Genomic DNA, 23944 nt, shown 5'->3' with positions numbered 1-23944 from the left:
GCTCCCCGGCTGCCTCACCCCACCCGGGACCCCTCCCCGCTCCAGCCGCCCGGGTGCCCTGAGGCAAGGGCCGCTGGTAACGGAGGCAGCACCAGCCCGCGCGCCCCGCGGCGCTGCCCGCTTCGCGTTAGGGAAAGCGTTCCGGGACGCGCCGGGGCCCTCTCGCAGGGCCGGGCCAGGGAGGGCCGGGCAGGGCCGGGCAGGGCAGGGCAGGGCAGGGCAGGGCAGGGCAGGGCCGGGCCGGGCCGGGCCGGCGCCCCGCACCCCCCCGCCCACCCTCGGCGCTGCCTCACGCGCCACCACTGCCCCACGCCCTGTCGCGCGAGCCCGCCCCTTGGCTGCTGCCTCGGCCACCGCCCTGCTCCTCCCCCCGTCATTGGACGGGCCCCGCTCTTCGCTCGGACCCCTCCCTACGCCGCGCGCTGTGACTGGCTAGCTCTTCGCCTTCTCTTCGTTCCCGGTTCCGTCTGAGCCAAGTGATTGGACAAGTTTCACCCTCTGGCTCCACCTCCCTCAGAACTTTCTGCTTTGCGATTGGGCAAGCCGCTTCCTTCCTCTCGCTCCCCTCCCATCTGATTGGCATGCAGGACTCTCATTGGGTTCCGTCCCCCGGGCCCCGCCCCCTCCCCCTGGCCTCCGCCGCCAGCCTCGCACGCGCGCTGATGCGTCGTTGAGCAGCCCGTCCCCTAGCGTGACGCTTCCGCCGGCGATTGGAGGAAGCGGCGGGCCGCGCTTCCGGTGCGGTGCGGCGCGGCCGGGCGGGCGGGGGCGACGGAGCGGAGCCGGCGGGATGGAGCGGCGCGAGCGGGCTGCGGCGGCGCTGGGTGCGCAACCCCGCGCCAACGGCTGCGGCGGCAAGGCCCACGGCGCGCTCCGCAACGGCTACGTGCGCGGCCTGCCCGTGCCCGACACCCAGGTGCGAGCGGCGGGCGCCCGGGCGGGGCCGGCACCGGGGGGGGGGGCTCCGGTGGCGGGCGGGCTGCGGGAAGCCGCCGCGGTGTGGCTGTGGGGGAGCTCGGCAGTACCTGGCGGGGGGAGGGGGTTCAGCGCCCTCCGGGCCCTGTCCGCGGTGTCCGCCGGGAGGGTAACGGCTGCCCCGCCAGGCATCGCCCCGCGGGGGGCCCGTGGCGGCGGCGCGGCTTGGAGCCGCAGCCTCGCTGCCGCGGGCTTCCCGCCGCTCCGGTGTGAGACGCGAGACGTGGTGTCAGAGCGCAGGGCTGAGCGGTCCTGGCCAGGGCACTGCCCGCAGCGTGGGGCAGCTCCCGCTTCCCCGGGCACCCGGAGCTCCTCGGGGAGAACCTTCGCCCGTCGCCACCCCTCCTGCGGGGCCTCGGCTTCGCTCCCGGGCTGTCCCTGCTGCCTCCCACCCTTGGCTCGGACCGACGCAGCGTCGAACGAAACTTCTGCCCCCTTGCCCCGGGTTGCCTCAACCGCAGAACGCTTGGACGGACGCTCCTCGTCCTGCGCTGGCACCGGGGAGGGGGAGGCCTGGCGCTGGGAGCGAGCGGGTGGAGGAGGAGGGTAGAGGTCCGCGCCTGCTGGCCCGGGGGGCTGTGGCGATGGCCGTCTTGCCTTGCCAACACCCGCCGCCACCGGCTGTGCAACCGCGGGTGTAGATGTCTGCACTGAGACCGAGCGTCATGGTCGTGAGTGTTCTGTGAGCGTTGGTTTTTTCCCTCTTTGTGCTTTTTAAAGAAGAAGGTCTGAATACAGTCACGTTCTTCTGCTTCAGAAGAACAGGAAAGTGGGCTAAGGAGGCTTTTTCCTCAAGGATTTTGTTCATCTGTGTGCCTGGAAAACATGGGAGGTGCAGCATGCGAGTGGAAAAACCGTCAGTGTCAAACTGAGGAAGCTTAGAAACCTTGCTGGTCTACGAGACGTTCTGTTCAGTTAGTGTTTGAGTGTGATGCTACGCTCAAATGTCTTGGAAGCCCGAGGCATTTGAGGTAACTGTTTCTAAAGGAGGGGAAGGCTCGTTGCAGAAGCGGTCATGAGAAATCTTAGAAAAAGCCAAAGTGTAGCAGCATTCTCAGAGGATGTAAGAAGAGTATGAGAAAGTTTTATATCTTTCTGACAGCTGCTTGACGGTCAAGCAGAAGTTTATAATTAGGAGTCTTGCATTCTGTTCTCCATAGTTTTACGTGGACCAGATTGCTAACTTTCAAAATGAGAGTCTAAGTGTTAGAACCTGCCTGGAAGGAGTGACTGTCTAGGGGTGCCAGCCGTGTACGGCTTTCTCAGACAGCATCAGTGGTGGGAGCTTAGAGCTGCCAAAGACGTGGTTGCTGATGTTTCACAGATTTGGCTTACTTGATTGTCCTTTTGGCTTTCGAATTTTGGTTGTTGAGCCTTTATACAAGAGAAGGGGGAAATCCTTACCATGTGTTGAATACTTTTATCTGTGTGTGTATTTATTTGTACTACATACATACCGCATACAACACGTGCAAAGTAATCAAGTGCCTAAAAGGAGGCAGCTTACACGTGAGAGTGCTATTCCTACTTGGTAGGAAAAAAACCAGAAAAGTAATGGTGAAGAAAAAGAAATACTTTTGCAAGAAAGCCTGTGACAGGGTACTTGAGAGAAATAAGAGGCAAGAAGAGATCTAGACAAAATTAATATGTTGATGAGAAGAAGAGGGGGAAGGAAAGCCATTGGTATGAAGAAGTGTTGCTGTCACTGGTGATTTATCTGGGAAAGCCTGGAGCTTCTCAGAGGAGAGCTTAGAGGCAGCGTAGCACATCACCGTGCCCTCCTGTAAGGCTTGGTGGTACGGGAAAGCTTTACCTGTATTTTAATGATGTGAAAAAAGGAGCCTGCCCCTACCTGGGACATCTCTGCTGTGTTTACCTGAGTAAGTTCTGGGGTTTTTTCATTTGTTTATGTTCGTTTTTAGTGTTTGGGGGTTTTTTTCCCCCCTAAAAGAAAAGTTTAGATTTGAGGGTGTTACCGTTGTGACACAGGTTTCAGACTCTCCTTGCAACTCCTTCCACAGAGAGAGACTGGTATTTAACATAGCGTGGGCTCTTCACTGTTTATTCCAGCATAAGCAAAAGAAGGTGAAGTTGTTCACCTTAATTTTGAAATAGGTTGTATTATTTTGTCTGCTGCTGGGATCTGAACTGCAAATCCTTGCTCTTGGTAAGAGGAGAGGGGAACTTGCTGCCTACTAAGATTGTGCAGTAACTGACTTGAACTACCTTGGAGATGAAGGAAATATCATCAGTGGCTAGAATAGTAATCATTTGAAGTTAGGGTTTCAGCATATTAAAAAAACATTCCGTTGAAATGCTAAGATAAATAACAGCTCTTTCTTTTCCTTTCCTGGGAAGTCCTGTGTTCAAATTACTTTGATTCTGCTAACAGTCTGTTTAGAGATTCAAATTCAGAGAATGCGGCGATCTTGCTTTAAGCACCTTAATTAAAAGAGGTTGAAGAACCATCTAGCAATTAGCAGTAGTGGGATACTGGAGGAAAGTAACTAACCTATTTCTGATTGTGTACAGTTAAGGGAGTGCATGGTCAGGAAGACTAGTAATCTGTGGATGGTTCGAAAGTGATTTAATATTTCAGTGTAGTACTGCACTAGGTAAGATGAAAGCCTGCCATCTCAAAGGGTATTGTCATGACGTGAGGAAATGAACACAACCGGGAGAAAGAAAGCAAATCTAAATAAAAGAACAGTGAAGTTACCTCTTCAAGTTGTGCATGATTCTGCTTTTTATGTCCTTCTGGTTTGTTGGAGAGAGTGTTAAGTGAGTTCAGGAGAAAAATGGTATTTAAGATCTATCAAGACACTTGTGGGAATAATAAAAAGTGCAGGGAAATTGCTTTTTCTTTCTGCAATGCAAATTTAAACTGGAATGTATTTCTCTGTTGGAGTGTTTTGCTCTGAAGCAAATGGCTAATGGTTTTCTAATACTGCATCTGAAAAAAAATTTCTTGCTTAAAATAGGGAGATTGGGACATATTTAATGGGACAAGGTGCCCTTATTTTCCATGCTAACTTATTGGAATCTACCTATTGTTGTGAACGGATCTTTAGTGATGTGGGTTTTCTTGACTCCTCAGTTGCGCTTCTCAACTTAATTCTGTTATGCTTGTAGAAGTTGAAGAAAAAATAGTATCAAACTAAAAAAAAAAAAATTGGAATATAGATTGTAGATATCAAGTTCTTAATTTCTGTTGTGTGCGGTATCTCCAAGTCAGTTAGTTAGGAGCTGGAATGGTATGAACAAACTTTATTTTCCCTGAAGTTTCTAGAAGGTCTTCAAATGCCATGCTATAGGAATCTCCAGAGAGCTTATTGTAAACGTGCTTTTGTAAACAAAGTCTCATACTGCTTCCTCAGGAAGACGAGGAATAGTTTGGTTGAAGAGAGTGGGTGGACTTTGGGATTTGCATTCCTTGAAAACTGTCACAAGTCCTGAATTCTTACAGCTATTAGAATGGACAGCATAGATTTTTTTGTTTTTTTTCCTGAAAGCTTTGGTGTCTACTTACTAAAAACAGCTTGTGTGGTCCTGTGATTTGTTTGATTTATTTATACAGGGCCATTGTGCTGCTTGTAGGCTCATGTCGTGAGGTCCTTCAGGGTGCTGGGGAATGACGGTTTCATCATGATTTTATAGATGGATTTGCTGGAATTCAAGTTAGTGTAACCTCTTTGGGAGAGCACACTTACGAAGATGAGTGCAACAAATACTGAAAGTTTTTCTTGTAGCAGTGATGTAAATAAACCCTTTTTTCAGATGAAGGTTAGGGTGAGGTAAAGATGTTAAATAAGTGCCCTATCCACTGGTATAAAAAGGAATTTGAGTATGGAATTGTAGGGTTTTTTCCCACAACTGCATGCAAATTTAAAATGCAGATATTTCTGATATTTCTGTATCAAGAAAAAAAAAAAGATACTAAATAACTAAGTCTCATGAACTTATTCATGAGGAAGTGATTGTTCCCCCTTACTCAGCATTTGTGAGACTGCATCTTCAGTATTGCACCCAGTTTTGAGCTCCCCAGAAAGATGCTGATATAGCCACGTGAATCGGCAAATCCAGTGGAGGGTGCCCAAGAAGCAGAAGAGGCTGGAGCATGTGAGGTATTGAGGGGAGGCTGAGAGAGCCGAGTTTGCTCAGCCTTAGGAGGAGAAGGCTCAACTAGCGGGCTGGAGGATATAGAGAAAATGGAGCCAGACTCCTGGAAGCATGCGGCAATAGGATGAGAGGCAACAGGTGTAGTTTGGAAGAATGGGAAATTTTGATTACATATGAGGAAAATAATTTTTCCATGACGGTGGTAAAGTACTGGAAGAAGTTGCCCATAGAGACTGTGAATCTCCATCCCTGGAGGTGCTCAAGACTAGGTCTGGGGGTTGGACATGGTGACCACTGGAGGTCCCTTCCAACCGCCGTTATTCCATGGTTACAGATACAAATTTACGGATTGCAGGAGAATTTGTCCAGGTTCAGGCATTAGCGTTTATTCCTTGACTCCCTGTAAAAATATGCGTTTTGGGCTTGTAGCATGTACCTGGAGGCTTGCATCAGACCTGAGGAAAGAAATGATTACTTTCTGCCTCTTGCTTGGCACTTTGATGGACTGCATGTATTGTGTCAGTAACATAAAAGAGAAGTGAGCAGAACATTGGCTGACCTAGAAAAGACTGTGATCTCCTTCAGATGTTTTAATTGACAAAACTCTGTTTCTGAAAAAGCGTACCTGTGCATGAGGATACTTTTCTAATACCAAATTCAATTATAAATGACTGTAAGTCTTTGTGGAAGGAATAGCTACACAACATTTTACCTGGCTGAAAGAGTATTTGAGGCCGTCATACTAGATTAGTAGATGAAGTGCCAGTGTTGTTGAGTATTTGTGTGTCTGTACCGGTATGAAAACAAACACCCACAGTAGCTGTTGATGTGGCTGGCTACTTTTAGATTTGAATATGTGCTCCTGTGAAGTCAGTTTGGATAAATTGTTAGAATCTTTCAGTAATATTGCGACTGCCATTTCAAATTTAGCTGGTGATAAGCCTTAAATGCTGTAATAAATTGGAATAAATGTATGCAAGTTCATTTTTTGTTATTGTAACTACTTGAGGGATATGTCGTGTTGTATTTTCCTGTCTTAATCGTACAGCAGAAACATTGTTTTCCTAAATGTCATGCTTTCAATTTGTTGGAAAAAAAGTTTATCTTAACTATCTATTGACTTCAGTTTCTCTGGGAGGAACATAAAATGTTGGCCCAGCTTCAGCGAGGCTTCCAAGTTTGTTTTTTCTTTTTTTTTCCTTCAGTAAGAAATCACTCGTAGAAGAAGAACTACTTTAAAATTATAGTCTTGGAGAATACTTACAGTTGAGGAAGCAGGAGTTGAAAAATTTAGGAAGTAATGGGGTTTAATGTCTGTAAAAATAAGTGAGAGCGATTTCTAAAGTACGTTAGGAACTTTCAGATGTATCTGAGAGCCGAGAGGTTGACTTGTTAGTGAACCAATAGAGACTTGTGCTGTCTTTGGAAATCTTTATTGTAAAATACAGTTAGTAATTAAGCGTGCGCTTAAGGAATTCCCTGTCAAAATGCTGTACATCTAAAATTTGCTGACCATACTTGATAAAGTAACATACTAGGTTTAAATTAATTTAAGGTAAACTGTCAGAAAAAAGTATATTCTCAGTAGGATTGAAATTGTCAGCCATACGTAGCAAGTAAAAAACCCCAAACTTAACTGCACCATTCACTTACGAAAAGGGAAAAAAACCCACCCTAAACAGCACTTAAACATTATAAAGATTTATACTGTTTGTGTAGATGTGGCAAGTGCATCGTAACAAAGGAATGCCAAATTTGTTGGGAGTAACTAGTTGCAAATCAAAATATTTGATAATACCTGCCAACAAGAACAAATATTTAATTATGAATACACCTGAGTGTGAAAATCTGTTTTGTAAAATAAGTTTCCCTCCTGTGGGTTTTTTGTTGTTGTTTTTTTTTTTTTTTTTTTAGCTTAAAATGTGGTTCAAATAAGTTAGTTCGAATTTTGATAGTAAATATTTGGTCTTTTTACCCAAGGAACAGTCCGAGATCTGAAGTCTAACAACAAAGCAGTGCAAGGAAAAGGGCTGGAGGTGACAGTAAAATGACCACAGAATGCCCTAACAGCTTAGAGCACCTGCCTGTGAGGAGCTCTCACTTACTGCTGTAGTTTCTGTACTGCTGACTCCCTTGATACTTTACAATAAACGTGACTGCTTTTGAGAGTGGAGGCACACCCTACAGCGGAGGTGCATCCCGTGTCTTTCCATTTTATCCCCTATAGTTGGCAGGAAACTTTGACAAAAAAGCAAGCAACTCATGGAAGTGGTCTTCCACATTACATTTTTAAAAAAAAGAACCTGCAACGCTGGTAGTGAGATTTCTGCAGTATGTGTGGTATGTGGCAACGAGAAGCTACTAAATTTTAACAAGAGTTTGGTGAAGGTGTGTTCTAGCATAAATAATCCTTTTAAGGTGTTTACATAAAGTCTGCCAGGTTCATCTGTCTTTGTTCTTCCTGGCAGTGTGAAATAAAACAGCCTCTTTGATACAGAGTGTTAGGGTTTTCCTGGGGTAGGACCGTAACCGCTTGTTGTGTGCTTTGCTCTTACTGTGTGCTGTGCCTGTGTGCTTGTAGCATCTTCTGTCACTTAAGTATATGCCTGCCATGCAAGGTGTGTACGCAGATTCCTGTGATAAATCCTGCGTGTTGTCTGCAGTAGGGTCTGCAAATGTTCCTGTGTTTAAGCATGGCTTTTGTCTTCTCACAAAACTTCTCCTTCTTTAATGCTTTTGAAAGTTAAGCGTGGTACCCTTCAGTCTGAGAGTGTTTGGCTTCTTGTATGCTACTTTGCATCTAACGATCTCTACCATGCTGACTTTGTTTAGGATGAGTTCTTATCCAAGTTGTCTGCTGACACATGTACAGTAAATATACTGAAAACCCTTTTTCCTATTGGTTTTGAGAAATATGTTTTTAATGAAAAGAAAGTTAGGTTCCGAATAACACTGATCTCATACATGACCTATTCTGGGTGCTGGCAGTGAAAGCATAATTAATACTAAAATCTGTATCTGTTTGCTGGTTTCATTTTACCTTCTTTGTAAATACATGACAGGGTGAGGTATGGTGGTCCTTCTCTGAAGATTTTACTGCCCAAATTTAGAAAATGGAAAGTGGTGAAGGGTACTGGTAAAAGCAAGTTTACTCCTAACTGCTGTTTATGAATTGCAATTTTTTTAATGCTCTGATAGGAGACTTAATCTTCTCATCTAGTGGGATAATGGAGGTTGTAATCAATGAAGCATGCAATTGGATACATTCTAGTGTGAATTTATGCTCAGTGGGGTGGCTTAAATGATATCTATTCTTGTGTAGATTACACTATTCTGTCCCTAATGCCAAATGAGCTGTAATCATGCTAAGGTAACTGTGAAGGGGAATTATGTGACAGGTTTTCCATATATGTCGTCAAAGAATTTGAATGACTCAGGATAGGCAGAAATACCCTTTCTGCCTGTGGAGCTGAAGTCTCCTTCTGATGGTACCTGACCTTAAGGCAGTGCAGGATCTGATGCTATCTGAAGGCCAGCATGGTCTTTAAACCATAAATTTGTGAGTAGTTGGGTAAGAACATGAAGTTGGATATGCTTGTGCTGCATGCGCGTGCGTCCATAATCCCAGCCTCTACCTGTACTAGACATGCTGTCGTGCTACTTATAATGATTCTGATTTGCAGGATGAACTAAATCTGAAGTCAGTTTTGTAATGTAGTGTTTTGTGAACTGGAACTGTTTGTTACCAGGTTGGGGAGATGGTTATAATCACACTCCCTGATGTCTTCTCCCTAGACCAGTGCAGTGCTTTCTAGCTGTCGCTGTATGATGCTGCTGCTGAGTAGCTGTTAGAATACTGGTTTACGTGATTGGTTTCCCCGAGAGCTTGGCCCAACACAGGCATTACCCGTGGCTGATTCAGAATGCCATCTTGTTGCTGCATTCTGTAACCAGCTGGCTGATGTGCTCTGATTTTTCTTTTGCAGTCGAGTTTCTTAACGTGATGGTGCTCTTCTGTGTACATGCGGTCTGGGCAGTGCAGGAGAGATGTAGGTGAGCTACAGACACCTGCTTTTTTGAGCCACACTCTTAGGTGAACCCTGACTTTTCCTTGTAGTCTCCACTTAGATATATAGTACAGATACACAGTATATTCTAGTTCAAAGGTCATGGCTCACTTTGTTGACTTGTTGAAACCATAAAAGTCTTAATTTTGCACACTTCCCACCTGCTGGAAAAGGAAATGAATCACTGAGCTGTACCCACCTTCTTTCCTGGTCTCTGGAACTGAACTTGCTGCTCTTTGGCAGCAGGCTTGGAGCTTGCAGCATGTAAGCCTTCATTTGAAGGCTAGTGTGCAGATTCATAAGGCATTCTTGGAAAAACGACTAGGCTTCTATCTAAATGTGGCTATGAATGTGTCTTCTGTGGGCAATTCCAGAGTGTGTTTATAGTTATAGTATGCTTCATGAAAAGTCCGTGGAATTGCGTTCAGAGTATTTCTTTAATGTTTAATTCAGGTAGGATAGCATAGAATCTTCTAAGCTTACGTGGTAGCTGACATGAGAGTGTAAGGATGTATAAGTACATTGGTAGAAGAACACTGGGAGGTAAAATTGATTGGAGTATGTGTTGAATCAGTAAGGGGCTGTTCTCTGTGAAATGTTGTTTTTGACCGTGTGGAATAACTTGTTTAGTTTTAGCATTTGTCACAAGCAGAGACACCTCTAAGGAGCTGGGAAAAATGCTTTTATTCTGATTAAAATTGTGTATCGGTTTGGGAATTTTTTTTTTTAAGTAGCTATTTTTTGGTATTAGGTAACCTCAGATCCATACTTTCAGTATGTAGCCTTTCATCTCTTCGAGATGAAATTCCAGCTACCTGGGAAAGACATTAAAAGCTTTGAAATGATCTCTATTAGATGCTAGGTAATTTGCGAAGCAGTCATTATCAGTCTTCTGTCTGCTTATCCAGGAATCAGCTACTAGTAGACAGCCGCAGGTAGCAGGTACATCATGTGCCTGCTCCTGAATAGCTGCTGTTCACAGCCTGGTCTGTCAGCGTGAGGACACAGAATTCAACTTTAATTTATCAAGCTGTGAAACTGTAGTAATTTGAGCTCTGGTGCAGTAGACTTCAGTGGTTTCAGGAATCAGAGCCGTAGTGCTACAGTTATGCAGTCTGGAGAGTAACAGAGAAGAGAAAGCTTCCATGGTTCTTCCTCTGCAGCGCTGGCTCATGGAGTCTGTTGGTCTCATGGTGCTGCTGTCCCTCCTCTCTCCCCAGCAGCTGCTGGTTCTTGTTTGCTGAGATCTGTCAAATGAGTTTGTGGAGCGGTGCTGTACGGACTATTATGTCTAATAAATAACCTTCTGCAAACCATTATATTTCCAACCTGAATCAGTTCAGTGCTGGGAACCAGTTCAGAGTTGGAGGGACGCTATGCTGAAAATCAGATTAGCCTTAGTTGTGCAAGCCAGAGGGCAATGCAGATGGCTCAGAGTGGGGGTGAGAGGAGCAGGGGCAGTTAGTTTGGCTGGCACTGTTCCTGAAGAAAACCTGTGGCCTTTGCTAAAGCTTTAAATTGCCATTATCTGAGCTGCAGTGTGGTAAGCAAGTGCTCCTACACTTGTTCCAAAGCACAGTAATTTTCTAGCTGAAGCCACCACTGTGTGCAGGATAGTTTTAAAACTACTTCAGTATTAAACCTGGCCTCAAAGCACTGCAGGTTAGTTATTTGCATCTGGCTAAGTGCTGCTGCTAAGGGAGGAGTTCCTACTGTGTCTTTGCTGTTTTGTTTGCACACTTGCACCGATTCTAAAGTCCCCGCAACTACGGTGACCAAATCGAGGAGTTGCTCTGGCTGAGACTTTATTTTGCTGTGCAGCTATCTGGATGTCTGTGTTGGCAAAAGAGAAGAGATAGAAATGAGTATCAGGAGGAAGCAGTTTATACTCAGTGATTGCATAGCTGTAGCGTAATTGTATCCTAAGAGCAGACCTTTGCTTCTGAAAAATTACTTTCAAGATGTTAATGCCAGGCTCGAAAAACAAACTTGCTCCAGCATCTGAGATGAACGGGTGTCACTTTCCGAATAATGCAGTGTCTGGTGAGGCCAGCAAGTATGATTCATCAGCTGTTAGAGGTTAGCACAACTCTGGCTTCCTTTCCCATATGATAGTGTGAGTGACATAGGTGAATAACTGGTCTTGTTCTGTCTGCTGGCCGCCACCTCTCATTGTTTGCTGTCGTCCTTTCATGTATTTAGGATGAACATCTTTCCTAGGTGTTGATATTTATTTGACTAGGATATTGAAAAAATAAATTTCTTACTATATCTGGCTATAAACTACAATGTGAATGCAGTCCAGAGAAATTTGAGCAACATCCTAGATACATCCTTGTCCTAACCTTCTTTTCAGTGTGGTGGTGTAATTAATATAGGCATTTACTAAAATTCATTGTTTTGGTTTCCGTGTCTTCTAGCTGCTCCCGTGCACATCTGGCAACATCCTTCATAATATATTTGGATACCAGAGAGTTACAGAATTGTGTACCAATCTTAATCTGTTTAGATTACTTAATAGGTTGTAATTTTCCTAAAACTAGGAGTACTGGCAAAAATAAATCTGTTCTGCAAGGAGTAAGACTTGTCACCTTTGATGCTACAGATAGGGCGTTCGTGTCTTGGAGAGTGTTCTTTCACACGTAACTGTGCCATTGTACGGTAGCTATTCTGTGACTTTTAGGAATACAGACAGCAATTTGCATCTAATGACTGGGTTTCTATGTTTTGGTACATTGACTTTTAAGATCTGATCTTTAACTTACTTCTTTGAACAAGTAGTCTAGTTAAAACCATTATGTTCCCCACCGCAGTTTTATTTTGAGTGAGCGCTTGCCCTGTACCTCGAAGTTTTTCTGTAGTTGTCACAGATGTTATGTGTTACAGTAGTCGTACTTCAACTGGACATGTACAGGTATGGTACAGCTAGTCAAGCCCTTATCTTCAGCAAATGGTGTGTAACTAGTAAGATGACTCTTAGTGTGGATTTTATGCAGAGGGCCTGGCTTTGTTCTGTATGCTGACATATATGCAAAGTTGAGACTGTACACAATGACTTTTTTGTCTGTGGTGTCATGTCCACCTCATGGATGAGTACAGTGTTTACATCGGCTTCTTTAGGCTAATGGCTATGGAGACACATAGATTATGCTTGTTTTGCTACAGTAATAGAGGATTCCAGAGTTGAGTCTGTTTTGATATTTTCCCCTTTTTCAGTTCTCATAATCCTGAGAATACATTGTTTAGCTTAATAAAACTATTCACTTCTATTTTGTTTTTCCCTATAGTGAGTCTCGAAGTCTCACTATGCTGTTATTTGTGCCTGCCTAGTTCTTGGTGAAGGGGAAAGGCAGTTTTTTTGCTTTGGTTGGCCTGGACGTAAGCAATTCTCTCCACATAGGTTCCCAAGCTGAAGAACTTTAAGATGTTAGATTAAACTGCACTAAATTGGTAACTGTGGCTTTGGTTATATCAGCAACTTAGCAGCCTTGTATACAGAGACTGACATTACTTGTCAGTAATGGCTTAACCTAGCTGGAAGTAGTTTGAGCTCGGCAGGGGGGATGCAGAGCATCTGGCTGATCGGAGGGCCAGGGACTACTCTGAAATGCCTATCGTTTCTTGAATGAATGTCTTACAAATGCCTCTCTTTATATTTTTGCTGTAGATAAATCATATTGTGCACAATGGAGGATTATACAAAAGGCCTTTCAATGAAGCCTTTGAAGAAACACCAATGCTGGTTGCTGTGCTGACCTATGTAGGCTATGGTGTTCTCACACTCTTTGGATATCTGCGAGATTTCATGCGGCAGTGGAAGATTGAGAAGTGTCAAAATGCAACAGAAAGAGAAGAACAAAAGGTAACCACTGAGAAATAATGGTCAGTGGGAAATGGGGTGGCTGAGGCTATAGCTTGAGCATTTTTTTGGGGAAGCAATGTTGTTCAAAGTTTTCTGCTGTTTTCTTTGTTTTCTGAATGCCCCAAGTACTATGCTAGTACTGCTGTGTAGTTAAAGTTGGGTTTAGTTGGGTTATTTTTTGGCGGAGCAGTTCCCTTGTCTGGTTCACTGCAAAGCTACATCAACATGCTGAGAGATGCCCCAACTGCAGAAGCAAGGGTTTGGGGGAGAGAGACTGCGTAGTCCTGCATCAGCAGCTGAAGAAATGCTCATCAAAGGATCTGGTTTGAGTTTGACAGCAGTGGGAGGCTTTCCGATGTTGCTTGGTGGCTGTGGTTGGATTTGGAAGCATACTATTAGCCTAAACAAAGAAAAAGTTGCAAAGAAAAGCTTATGGATGAGAACTAGAGCACAAGCTGGATGACTTAAAACCATCTCACTAATGCAAACAAATAATGAAGGGTGGGAAGGGAAAAGAAAAAAAAGAGAGGCTTCTTTGGGCTCTCTTTGTGGAGACAGCACTGGAGTAAAGTGTGTGTCATCTTATGGTAGATTAGCTAAGGTGCAGTAAACTAACCAATGCCTGAAGTTGCTGCACAGGAGCTTCTTTATGTGAGCGTCATAAGGTGGAAATAAGCTGATTCGTAGTACGGCATGTAATTCCAAAACAGAAACATTCTTGTAGGAGTTCCATGAGGAATAGGTATTTCATATTGGTTAAAAGTACAGGAGTTTGAGTTTACACTATTTCCAAAACTGATTTCTGGAACTTGGATCCCTTTTAACAGTTACAATATCCGAATAACGGTTGCTGGCTAAATCTCAACTTGAAATTTGATGTGTTCATTTATGTCATTTGAGCTACTCTGTTTTTTGTCACCTGAGAACATGACACCCTTGTATTTGTCTGTGTATGAAGCAGAAGTTGATACAGAAGAGAACAGTCAAACAGTTGCAGAAGTCTACCGAGATATTAGAATACAGGTTTAAATATTGGTCTGTACTCATGGTACTGGAGGATTATTTAGGGATAACTGAAGTGTTGGTGCAGTTACTGTATACTGTAGTTACATTTCTGTTGCACAGGTTTTGTGAAACATTTGTTCTGTTACCAGTAAGTAAGGTGCAAGACTGCTTGCAGTAGTCCTTATCTGTGGGAGCAGTCATGGCTCATGCATGAGAGTGTACAGAAGGAAGACCTTGGGCAGTAGGTCTCATTTGGGAATACATTATTGACAGTAGGCTCTCAGTAAAGATTGTCACAGAGGATGCTGAAGCACAGAATTTTTTAGCAACTGATTATCCTAGTTCTAAAAGAAATTTAGGCTTGTCGTTTTTTATAAATTAACTTAGCGTTGCATCTTACCCCGAAAGACATCTGCTTAACAAGTATACCTCCTGGACAGGTGAATTGAAACCCTTTGAGTTTGTGTGTTGGTCATGGCTTGCAGGGAAGAGATGCCTCTATTACGGTTTTGTTTTGTATGTAGGATGTCTGTGGATGGAGCTAGTAAGAAGTACCAGTGAATATTGCATAAGAATGAAAAATAGGAAATCCTGTTTAAAAAAGTTTTAGTGTTGAAGAAGTCTCAGCTGAGTGTACTTCCCCAAATCATGTTTCTAGTGCTTAGGTTGGAATAGCTGTTTCCGATATCAGACAAATAGAAAAGTGATCACGTGAGGTCTAGAACATGCAGTGCTTTATCCTCACGCTTTGCTGCTTTAAGCTTTGTTTGTCTGCAAATGAATTGATGAGAGCGCGTTGCAGCATATCTAGTGTGAGAGCCAGGTTTTGTTTTGGTGTGGAGGGAGTGCTCAATAACTTGTTTTGAAACAGTTTCTCATGATTTTGAAGTATTTGAATCTCTCAAGCTGCTGGCTGACAGCCCAATCATCTTTTGGTAAGGGAATGCAGATACTAGCGTACAGAAAAGGCTCAAAACTCGCGCGGTTTTTTTTATTAGTACCTGCTAATCACAGGAGCCTTCTGGTTGCCCTGGCGTAGTCTCTGGCAGATTTGTGACCTCTGTGTGTAAGCTAACATTTTTATTATTTAAATTCTAAAGAGGCAGCTGGATTATTATGATTTTAAGTATCAAGCAAAAAAGTTAGCTTTAGCTTTTTGAAATAGCTGAGAATTGCTTAGGTGAAAAGCTGAAAGCAAAGGCAGTGGGAGTAGCTGGCGTAGCTGAACAGTGTGTGATGACCTGCTTTGTGAGCAAAACAAAATTACGTAGTGTGAGGAAGTATTTCATAAAGGCCTGAATGAATTTGTCTGAAAAGTTGTGGAGATGAAGCATGTGGATTTTCTGCAGTGTGTTTCTGAAGGTGATCACAGTTAAAAGCATAATCTAACCTTAGGTCCAAATTGTAGTATAAAAAAAAAAAACACCCTAAAAAGCCATCTTCAGTTTTGTGTGTTTTGGAGGGCAGTTTACTTCAGTAGCGCAAATCCTTCCTGAAATTGTCACTTAATATTGTAATCTTAGTCTGTGCATCAGAACTGGAAGCCGAAAGTGACCGAACTAATTTAAAGAGCAGGCTTTCCAACGAGTCTTTATTGGGACTGTCTCTAATAGTGTGTAAATTCCTTGGAATTTATTAGAGCCTTGCAATGAAATTAATGATTCCAGGAAAACCTAATATTCACTCATGGTTGGAACACAAAAGGGCGAAACGGGACAGACTTTGTTAGTACTGATTTCCAGGAAACAGTCTGGTGGGGTTTGGCTTTGTTTAAACTGTATCCAACTGGGCTTTTCCTGGAAACCACTATTGTGCAGTACATCCTCTGTGCAGCACTGCCATTCTGGTTTAGGCACGGGTAAGCGGCAAGGTTAACAATTCTCAACTACCCTGGATCAATTTATGCATACCCAATTTAATGTAATGTCTGTCCATACAATGTATTTAAATCTGAAAAATGCTTGTAGGATTTTATAGGCAGGATGAAAACCACTTTTACCTTTCTTCTGGCCTGGTTTGTCCCTTGTTTACCTTGTACATTTTGCATACAGGAGGCTCTGTGCAAATGGGGATGGTAAGGTTCTAACACACCTATTCTTGCTCAGTACCTTGCCCAGTCAGAACATGTTTCTAGCATCTGGGGTTTTCAAACACTTGTTCACAGGAATCCATCTGTAGGAGTATCTCAGGGGCGGTAAACTGGAGTCTTTTGCTTAATGTTGTCTTAGCATCGGTATAGCTCGTCAGAGGCTTCCTGATGGTATAAAGGCTACCCACCATTATTGCTCCACTTTTTCTTGACTCACGTAGCAGTGAGATGGAACTAGTCTTTCTGCTTCCTTTTAGAAGCCTGAAATTTGTTGCAGTTGCCTACCTGATTTCCATTCAGAGTCAATTTTATATTAGCAGGGAACATATTGTGTGAATTAATGGCACTGTTGTTAGCTTAGGTGCAGCTCTGTGAAAACTTGGCTCTAAAAGCAGCGTAATCACTGCGTCTGCGTGTCATTGCCCCAAGCTAATGCTTACAAGGCTCTCATTATGACCTTCACTTGTTGTAATATTAATTTACAGCATGATGAGATCTTGGATTCCCAAATCACCTATGCTAAGGTGCTGCACCCCAAGGGAGAATTTTATTCTTCCCTTGTTTCACTCTTTCTTGAAATTGCTATGCCTTTCAGGCTTCTGGGGGACCACTAGTACTTAGGTTTCTTCATCAGACATCACCTTACTAATAGGGGATGTGTTCTAGGCTTAAATCAACAGGAATTGAGCTGTTTAGGATTTCTTAGCTAAATGTTCTTATGAATTGAAATGAAAGAACATACTGCTTTTGCTCCCTTCTTTTGGAACAATATAACCTTTGAATTCTCTGACTGTGCTTACTCTGAAGATTGCTCAAAGAATCAGCTCACTCCTAGAATGTTTTTCTCCAAATGAAGCTGTTCTATCTGGGGCTGATATTCTTAGGGTCTTGTTATGGCTAGAAAGGGTGTTGGATCTGAAATAGAATGAGAACTTGATGGAAAAATAACAATAAGCTCTGAAGGCCATTTAAAGGTGACAGCAATTGCTTCCAGCAGTAGGACACTGTTTCAGCACAGCACTATGGCTGCACGTGCCAAAAAGATAAAATTGTGTGGATTAATAGATTTTGTCCCCTCTCCCTCCCCAAGTGTTTGTGTTTTTTGTACAAAGATTGAAAACGTTCAATTTCCAGGAGGAATTTAAGTGGTCTTTTTGGTGTACTGTCCTCTCTACTCTCCTTCTGAAATGTGGAGCTGTAGAAAGATGCAAGGGGAGAAACTAACAAGCAAAAGTCAACCCCCAAACCAACCTGGCAAACTATCTGGTCCTGTAGTTATGAAGGCATGGTATCTCTACCATTTCTGTTTTTTGTGTTCTCAGACGCATGGGTCATGAGAATTGCTTAGGATTAGATAGGCTTAGGATTACTGAGGAAATAGGCAATCCAGTTTTGATTCATGCCAAAATTAATACTTCCTGCCTGTCCTATTTTGAGGAACTTGCTCATTAGAGCTAGCTGAGGGTGGTTTATTCTGGGGGGGCAGGACGGACAACAGAGGGGCTGGCATTAAGCTGCTGCCTCACTTAGAGCCCGTTGCTATAATCTTAAAGCTTGGTTCCCCAAAAAACTAAGGCCTGTATTAGACGTTAATTCCCTTACCCATAATTTGTCCTTTGAATTCTTGTTGACTTTTAAGACACCTTTTTTCCTTATCGTAATCCATTAGGTTCAGAGAACTTCTCTACTTCAGAGTTAAATCACTTTAAACTTAGTTATGCTGTTGGCTTGTAAGATCATACATGCATTATATCTCTTGGTAGTGTCAGCGTGTTGTGAGGTGATTGCCTTTATCTCACCAGTTGAGCTTGTTGCGCTTCCTGCTTTGGCAGCTTGGGTTTCAAAAATAAAACATGCTGTGTCTGATCAGTAATCTGAGGTGAGGTTGGACTGTATCAGCCCAGGCATACCTGCGAGTTGATATAATGAGTCATTTCTACCTTCTGCTCCTAGCCAAGAATCTTGGCTGAAGTCTCCGTTGTTTCCTGGGTCACACAGTTAGTGTGCCTGAATAGCTACTGCAAAGCTGAATTTGCATGCGAAGATGGTTAAAAGGAGTTGGAAATGCTTAAAAGGATCTCAGTAGATTATAAGTAGACCTAAGTGCAAGTCCCTCAAGTATTGATCTTCTGATATGCCAGAGTCTCTTTTTGATCTTCTCACTCCCCTCTCCCCCCCCCCCCCCCCGCATGATGTAGCAGGGGGTTTCAGACACTTGTAGATAATTATTTTGATTTTGTGGCATGAATCGGGATCTTCTCAGTATACTGCTACGAGTGCTCTCATGCACATGGCCACTTTGTAATAGCATACAGTAGCTATGTAACTTTTCATATATGAAGGAAGTTCCCAAATGCATATGGCAATACCAAGATGGTTTTCTCCATTGTAAAAGTGGCAAATTTGTTAGTGATTCAGCCTTGAAACCCGATTTCTGCCTGGAACAACATGAGACACTGAAGTTGAGGAAAGATAGAGCTGTGTAGTTACTTCAGAAAACTCGTGATTTTCTAGGGGATTATGGCTTTGCATTAGCTGACCTGCTACAGCTGTTAACCTTTCTTGACAAAGAGCCTTCAGAGAAGACCTGGCACATGTGAAGTAATGCAAAACTATAAGTAGAGGAACACGGAAGAAATCATTGCCCTTCCATGCGTCTTAGCTCATAGAAATTGTGTTCCTGTCATCTGTCTTTGAGCAGGGACATACTTGTGATTCTCTAGAGGAGGGATCACTGGCTAAATTTGGCTTGGTTTTCCATAGTTGAAATGACAAAAAGTAATATTTTTGTGCCTTTTTGGCATGTCATTATGCACAGGCAAATCAGAAAGAGGCTTAGGTGCGACTATGTCTGCTCAGAAGTTGGCACTTTGGGCTCCATGTTTACTGTGCAGCTTCTGGTAGGAGGATGCACAAGGGTTGCACCTAGATGGTTTCTTTATGCCACACTGAAAGTACTAAGTTGCTAAATCATTAAAATTGGAAGGTAAAGAAAAAAGTACTCCTCCTGCAGTTGAGCATTGTAAGTAAAAGCTGGTCAGAGTCCTTTTGTTTGTGTTGCTATTAAAAAGCTGGCATAAATGCTCTTAGTTTTGCTTTGGTGGTACACATCAGGCACTGTAATGTTTGGTCGGACAGATAGTCTATCTTGCTTATCCTGTCACCAAAAATAAAATACCCCTTACCATGTTTGCATTTCTCTTGTGAAAAACAGGAAGAAAGGCTATGCTGGCTCTTAGCTTTGTCATAAATTGTATTTTTTCCTTTTCTGGATTATTAAAAAGGCTTTTTTTTTTAATAGTAGCAAATGAATTATGCATTCTTATCACTACTGAATGTCAAACTTCCTTTTAATTTAACAGTAATAAGGAAATCTCATGACTTTGGAGCGTTTTAAGTAGGCCAGAAAAAAATGTACTTGAGCGCTTAGATGTCCTTGCTGTGTCACAGTTAGACATTCTTGTGTGTTATCCATTCAAGACAGTCACTTACTTTTCCTGAAAAATGTTGGAAGGGAAGCTAGAATTCAGGAAATGCTCATGCAGAGAAATTCTGTGGGACTTACGTACCGATAAGCTGTGCAGAAGAAAGGTGCCACAATGTAGCTGACTAGCTTGGATTCATTCGGAACAAAAAATTGTGGAAAATTCTAACAGTAACCTCTACAATAATCCTAGTGCTGCTCTATGAAATGCATTTCTTCTGTACAGAATAAAATACAGCAAAGTACCTCCGTTTTCAAATTCTTTGTGTATTCAGCAGAGCAATGCATACTGTTTGTTGCCAGAAAGCAATTGTGTTCCCTTGCTCTGCTTAACTCTGAAGGCTGAGTGCAAGTCCCTTGCAAAGATTATATGCCCATGCATCTCACGAAGGAGTTATTGTATGCTTTGAGAGAGATGCTCCTCTCAGCTACCCATTGTGAGCTGGAAAGAGGGCCAAGGTATTCAAGTCCCCTTTGAGTTCGGAGAACAAGACCTCATTGTGTTGTTAGGAGCTCCCCATTTGGTTTCTGTGTTGCTTTTGGCACTCCCTCTGCTATACGATAGAATTCTTTGAGACTTTCTAACTTGAAGCATGACCTGATGTCATTGTTTCTTGTAGTTGTTGTTGATGGCTTTCAGATTCTATAAGCTACTTAAGTTGTATACAAATAAGCACATACTGTTGAGGAAATCTTGGGAGCATGGTAGATTTACAGGTTGAAGAAGTTTGGAAATCACATCTAGCAGATGAATTTTGCACTAGGAGATGAATCTTTTCAGTTTTGCTGCTGTCTCACCTTCAAATCGTTTTGCACTGGCATGGATTTCCAGGATAAAAACCACTTGAAGTGGGATTGGTTTCAGGGCTTGTGATGAATAACTCTTAACTTTTTGTTGAGTTTGCTTGATTTTTTTCATGTATGAATTACACCTGAATGACAGAAACAACTTACTCCTCTTATTCCTAGTTTGCAATGATACATATTTTCCTTTTACTTTGAGTGGTTTTGATGTGTTTCAGGACTTTGTCCCATTGTATCAAGATTTCGAAAATTTCTACAACAGAAACCTCTACATGCGCATTCGGGACAGCTGGAACCGTCCAATCTGCAGTGTGCCAGGGGCCAAAGTGGACATGATGGAGAGAGTTTCCCATGACTATAACTGGACATTCACGTGAGTCAAAATTGAAGAAAAGGCTTCCAACAACTATCTTTAAGTAGAGGGTCTATAAGAGCAAGTTGCAGGCTGTGAGGTTAAAGGAGCAGTGAATCGTGTTGGTTTTGAGCTTTCCAGTGGCTTGAATTGGTGAATTTTACTCTTTTGAAATACAGGTGATTATTTGTGTACAATCTTTTGCCTACTTACTAAGGCTCCTGACTGTTGATTCGAAGATCCGGTAAGAAAAACCTAACAGTACAATGTATACTGTTAAGCAGGTATTCTTTATTGCGGCGCTGGGCACACGGGGGATTTCTCCTCCAAACGTGCGCGCCAGACACCCTGTTGCTTCAGGTTAAATACAATCACACAGGTAATTATTCATTATATTTCTAGGAACTAATTAGCATATGTAAATATCTTTCACGCATGTCTGTTAGTGTCTTTGGGTGGTCTTCGGGGGTCCCAAGATGAAGGCCCATCCTATTCATCACGCTGTTCACTGATTGACGTTTGTTTCTGCGCAAACTCAGTTCTAGCATCACATATATCATGTCCTTCAGGTTGTTTTGCTCCAGTCTTGTTGCTCTCTTGGTGCCTCCTTATCTCTGTAGCTTAGCGCATTTGCCCTCCCAAGGCTGAGCTGTCTGGAGTAGAGTTATTTAGGAGTCTCTTTTATCCCACAATTATCCCAATTATTTGCTGAGAATCAAGACCACTTTTGTTTCACTTAATTATTTTGTCTAACGACTAAGTGATAGCTTGTGCCCATGTCCTTCCACTACATTCCTTAATGAGAAAACAGGGATTAGTGTAACAGTTATATTGTTAGATCACTATGCATGCAGAAATACAAGTTACAGTACTAAAGACTACTAAAAACTAGAAAATATTAAGGCTTTTTATTATAGTTTCACATTTCTTACAATCCCCTCTATCACTGTGTTAACATTTCATGGGCGTACACCTATAATAAAACTAAGATTTTTGTGGGTGATGACCAGAACCTGGAGTAAATACTTTGGATTGTACTGCTACTTGTGACTCACTGTTGATTTAGAATCAGTCTTCACACTTGAAGTAAATATTGCTGCCTAAAACTGAATTTAACACAGTTGTTTTGAGTCAGAACTGAAGTGGTCTGTAGAAATGAAATCGTAAATGCAAGGACAAGGATTTTTACAAATTGGAAACAACATATTGCAAGTTTGATGTGAAGAGGCTTGCAGCACAGTACTTGGTGAAAGCCAAGGAGAGACATGACTAGTTTCAAGGGCAAATTAATTAAAACTTTTTTTTCTGCTAAACTTCTTTAATCTCCTTGTCACGTATTGTTAGCACAGCAGTGCCAGATGTGTTTCCTTTCTGTAGTTAGAGGATATCCTGCTTGAGGGGCTGCCAAGTTAATTGATTTAGAGATCTTATTTTGTAATTGAAATGAAAGTTGTATGTTTCTGGGATGTAGGGGGTACATGCCAGAGAAAAAACAAGCTGTTTGGGAAGCCTCAAGCAATGTTAGATATGATAGCAAATGCGCCTTTGAATGTAAACTCTTACGTGAACTAGTTTGCAACTATAAGATAGAGGAAGCATCTTTTTCACTGATCATTTCAGTTTGATGGTGAGGGGCAGTACTGAAATAACTTTATGGTTGGTTCTATTGATTTTTAACATTTCACCGTATACCCTAGGAAACTGAAATAAGAATCTTCTGGTGTAGTTAATTTTTTAAATTGTCGGTGTCCTAACTTGTGGTGGTTTTAAAACACAGGTACACGGGGAGAGTGATAAAGGACATTATTAATATGGGTTCCTACAACTACCTTGGATTTGCACAGAAGGCTGGGACTTGCCAAGAAGCAGCAGCTAAAGTTTTGTCCCAGTATGGAGCTGGGGTGTGCAGCACTAGGCAGGAGATGGGTAAGTTGGGGCAAGATAGGTTGTTCCCCAAATGTATGTTTCAAAGTCTGTACTCTGATAGTAGGTCTTCCAAACATTACTTGTTCCAGCTTTTGAACTTCAGTCTGATCAATAAAGAAGCTTTTATGTTAGTAAAGACAAATTGATTTGCTGGGTTTAGTTCACATAGCACAGCAGATGGATCACTTGTGTTTTCATATACATATATGTATATTTAGTGTTCCCTTATGAGCCTTTAAATAAAGAGCAGCCTGCTTGATGGAAGTTCTTGTTGTAGAGTACAGCAATAGTGAAAGCTTCTCCTCACTCTGAATTTCTCATTTGTTTTATGCACAGGAAACTTGGACAAACACGAGGAGCTGGAAAAGCTAGTTGCCAGATTCCTAGGTGTGGAATCTGCAATGGCGTATGGAATGGGGTTTGCAACCAACTCTATGAACATTCCTGCTTTAGTTGGCAAGGTATGGCTTAAGTTGCTGGCAAAAGCTCATCTAACAAAGAATTCTGCTGGTTGGGTTTTCTAAAAGCTACTGGTTTGGTTTTGTTTTGTTTTTCTTCAGTGGCAACCCCTGCAGATATTTGCTGTGGAAACCATAGATCACAGTATACATCTCAAACTTTTGCAAAAATCTTTTTGGGAAACAGCATCAATGGGACCAGTAGCAGTCCAAATTTTGCCCTCTTGCTGGGAATGAGCCTAGCATATTAAGGCTTGCTTCCTCAGGCTACTCATTAGTGTATGAAATGGTGGCCGATTGACAGGCTGATTGGCTGAAGTTATTTTGATGCTCTTGAGACACTAAGAAGTGACTGTGTCAGTGAGACACACAGATAAGCTGAATTGCGTGTTGGTACATACATCATTTATTATCTTTCAGCAACAGCTGAAAAATCCCACCTTTGAAGGAGCAAAATGCTAGTAGAAAAGCTATTTGAGAGACACAAGGTCAAATGTAAAGACTGATGATGTCTAACGTGTGCCTCCTAAAACAGTACACAGTGCAACCTGAGTGTCCTGCATCTCAAACTATGGGATTTTTTAGTTATTGGAAAATGTAATGGAAAAGAGCTCTTTGTTTGCATCTTGTGATGCAAAATGTATGTTTTCTTAGCTCCTACTTAGGGTAAAATAGTGCAAGTATGGGAACTGTTTCTTCTTTTTGAAAATAATTCACTGATAGCCTAATACTACTAGCCTATTGGAATTCTGTGTCCCTGTGTTGAGAATTATTTTCCCTTTATTCCATTTATGTATTTTTCC

The 23944-nt window shown here is 42.6% G+C and overlaps 1 protein-coding gene across 1 annotated transcript in view; it reads left to right on the top strand.

Annotated features, from left to right (window-relative positions):
- The first annotated feature begins 790 nt into the window (after positions 1-790).
- The window catches only part of SPTLC2 (serine palmitoyltransferase long chain base subunit 2), an 82946-nt gene continuing 59792 nt past the window's right edge, over positions 791-23944 (top strand). The window contains exons 1-5 of the mRNA XM_075426303.1: positions 791-916; positions 12829-13023; positions 20624-20778; positions 22535-22683; positions 23020-23144. Coding sequence (XP_075282418.1) covers positions 791-916; positions 12829-13023; positions 20624-20778; positions 22535-22683; positions 23020-23144 — 750 coding nt within the window. The remainder of the gene's footprint in view (positions 917-12828; positions 13024-20623; positions 20779-22534; positions 22684-23019; positions 23145-23944) is intronic.

The sequence above is a fragment of the Opisthocomus hoazin genome, chromosome 7 (genome assembly GCF_030867145.1).
Source record: "Opisthocomus hoazin isolate bOpiHoa1 chromosome 7, bOpiHoa1.hap1, whole genome shotgun sequence".
NCBI lineage: Eukaryota > Metazoa > Chordata > Aves > Opisthocomiformes > Opisthocomidae > Opisthocomus > Opisthocomus hoazin.
Note: the sequence above shows the minus strand (reverse complement) of the source record. Positions and strands in the feature narration are given on the sequence as shown.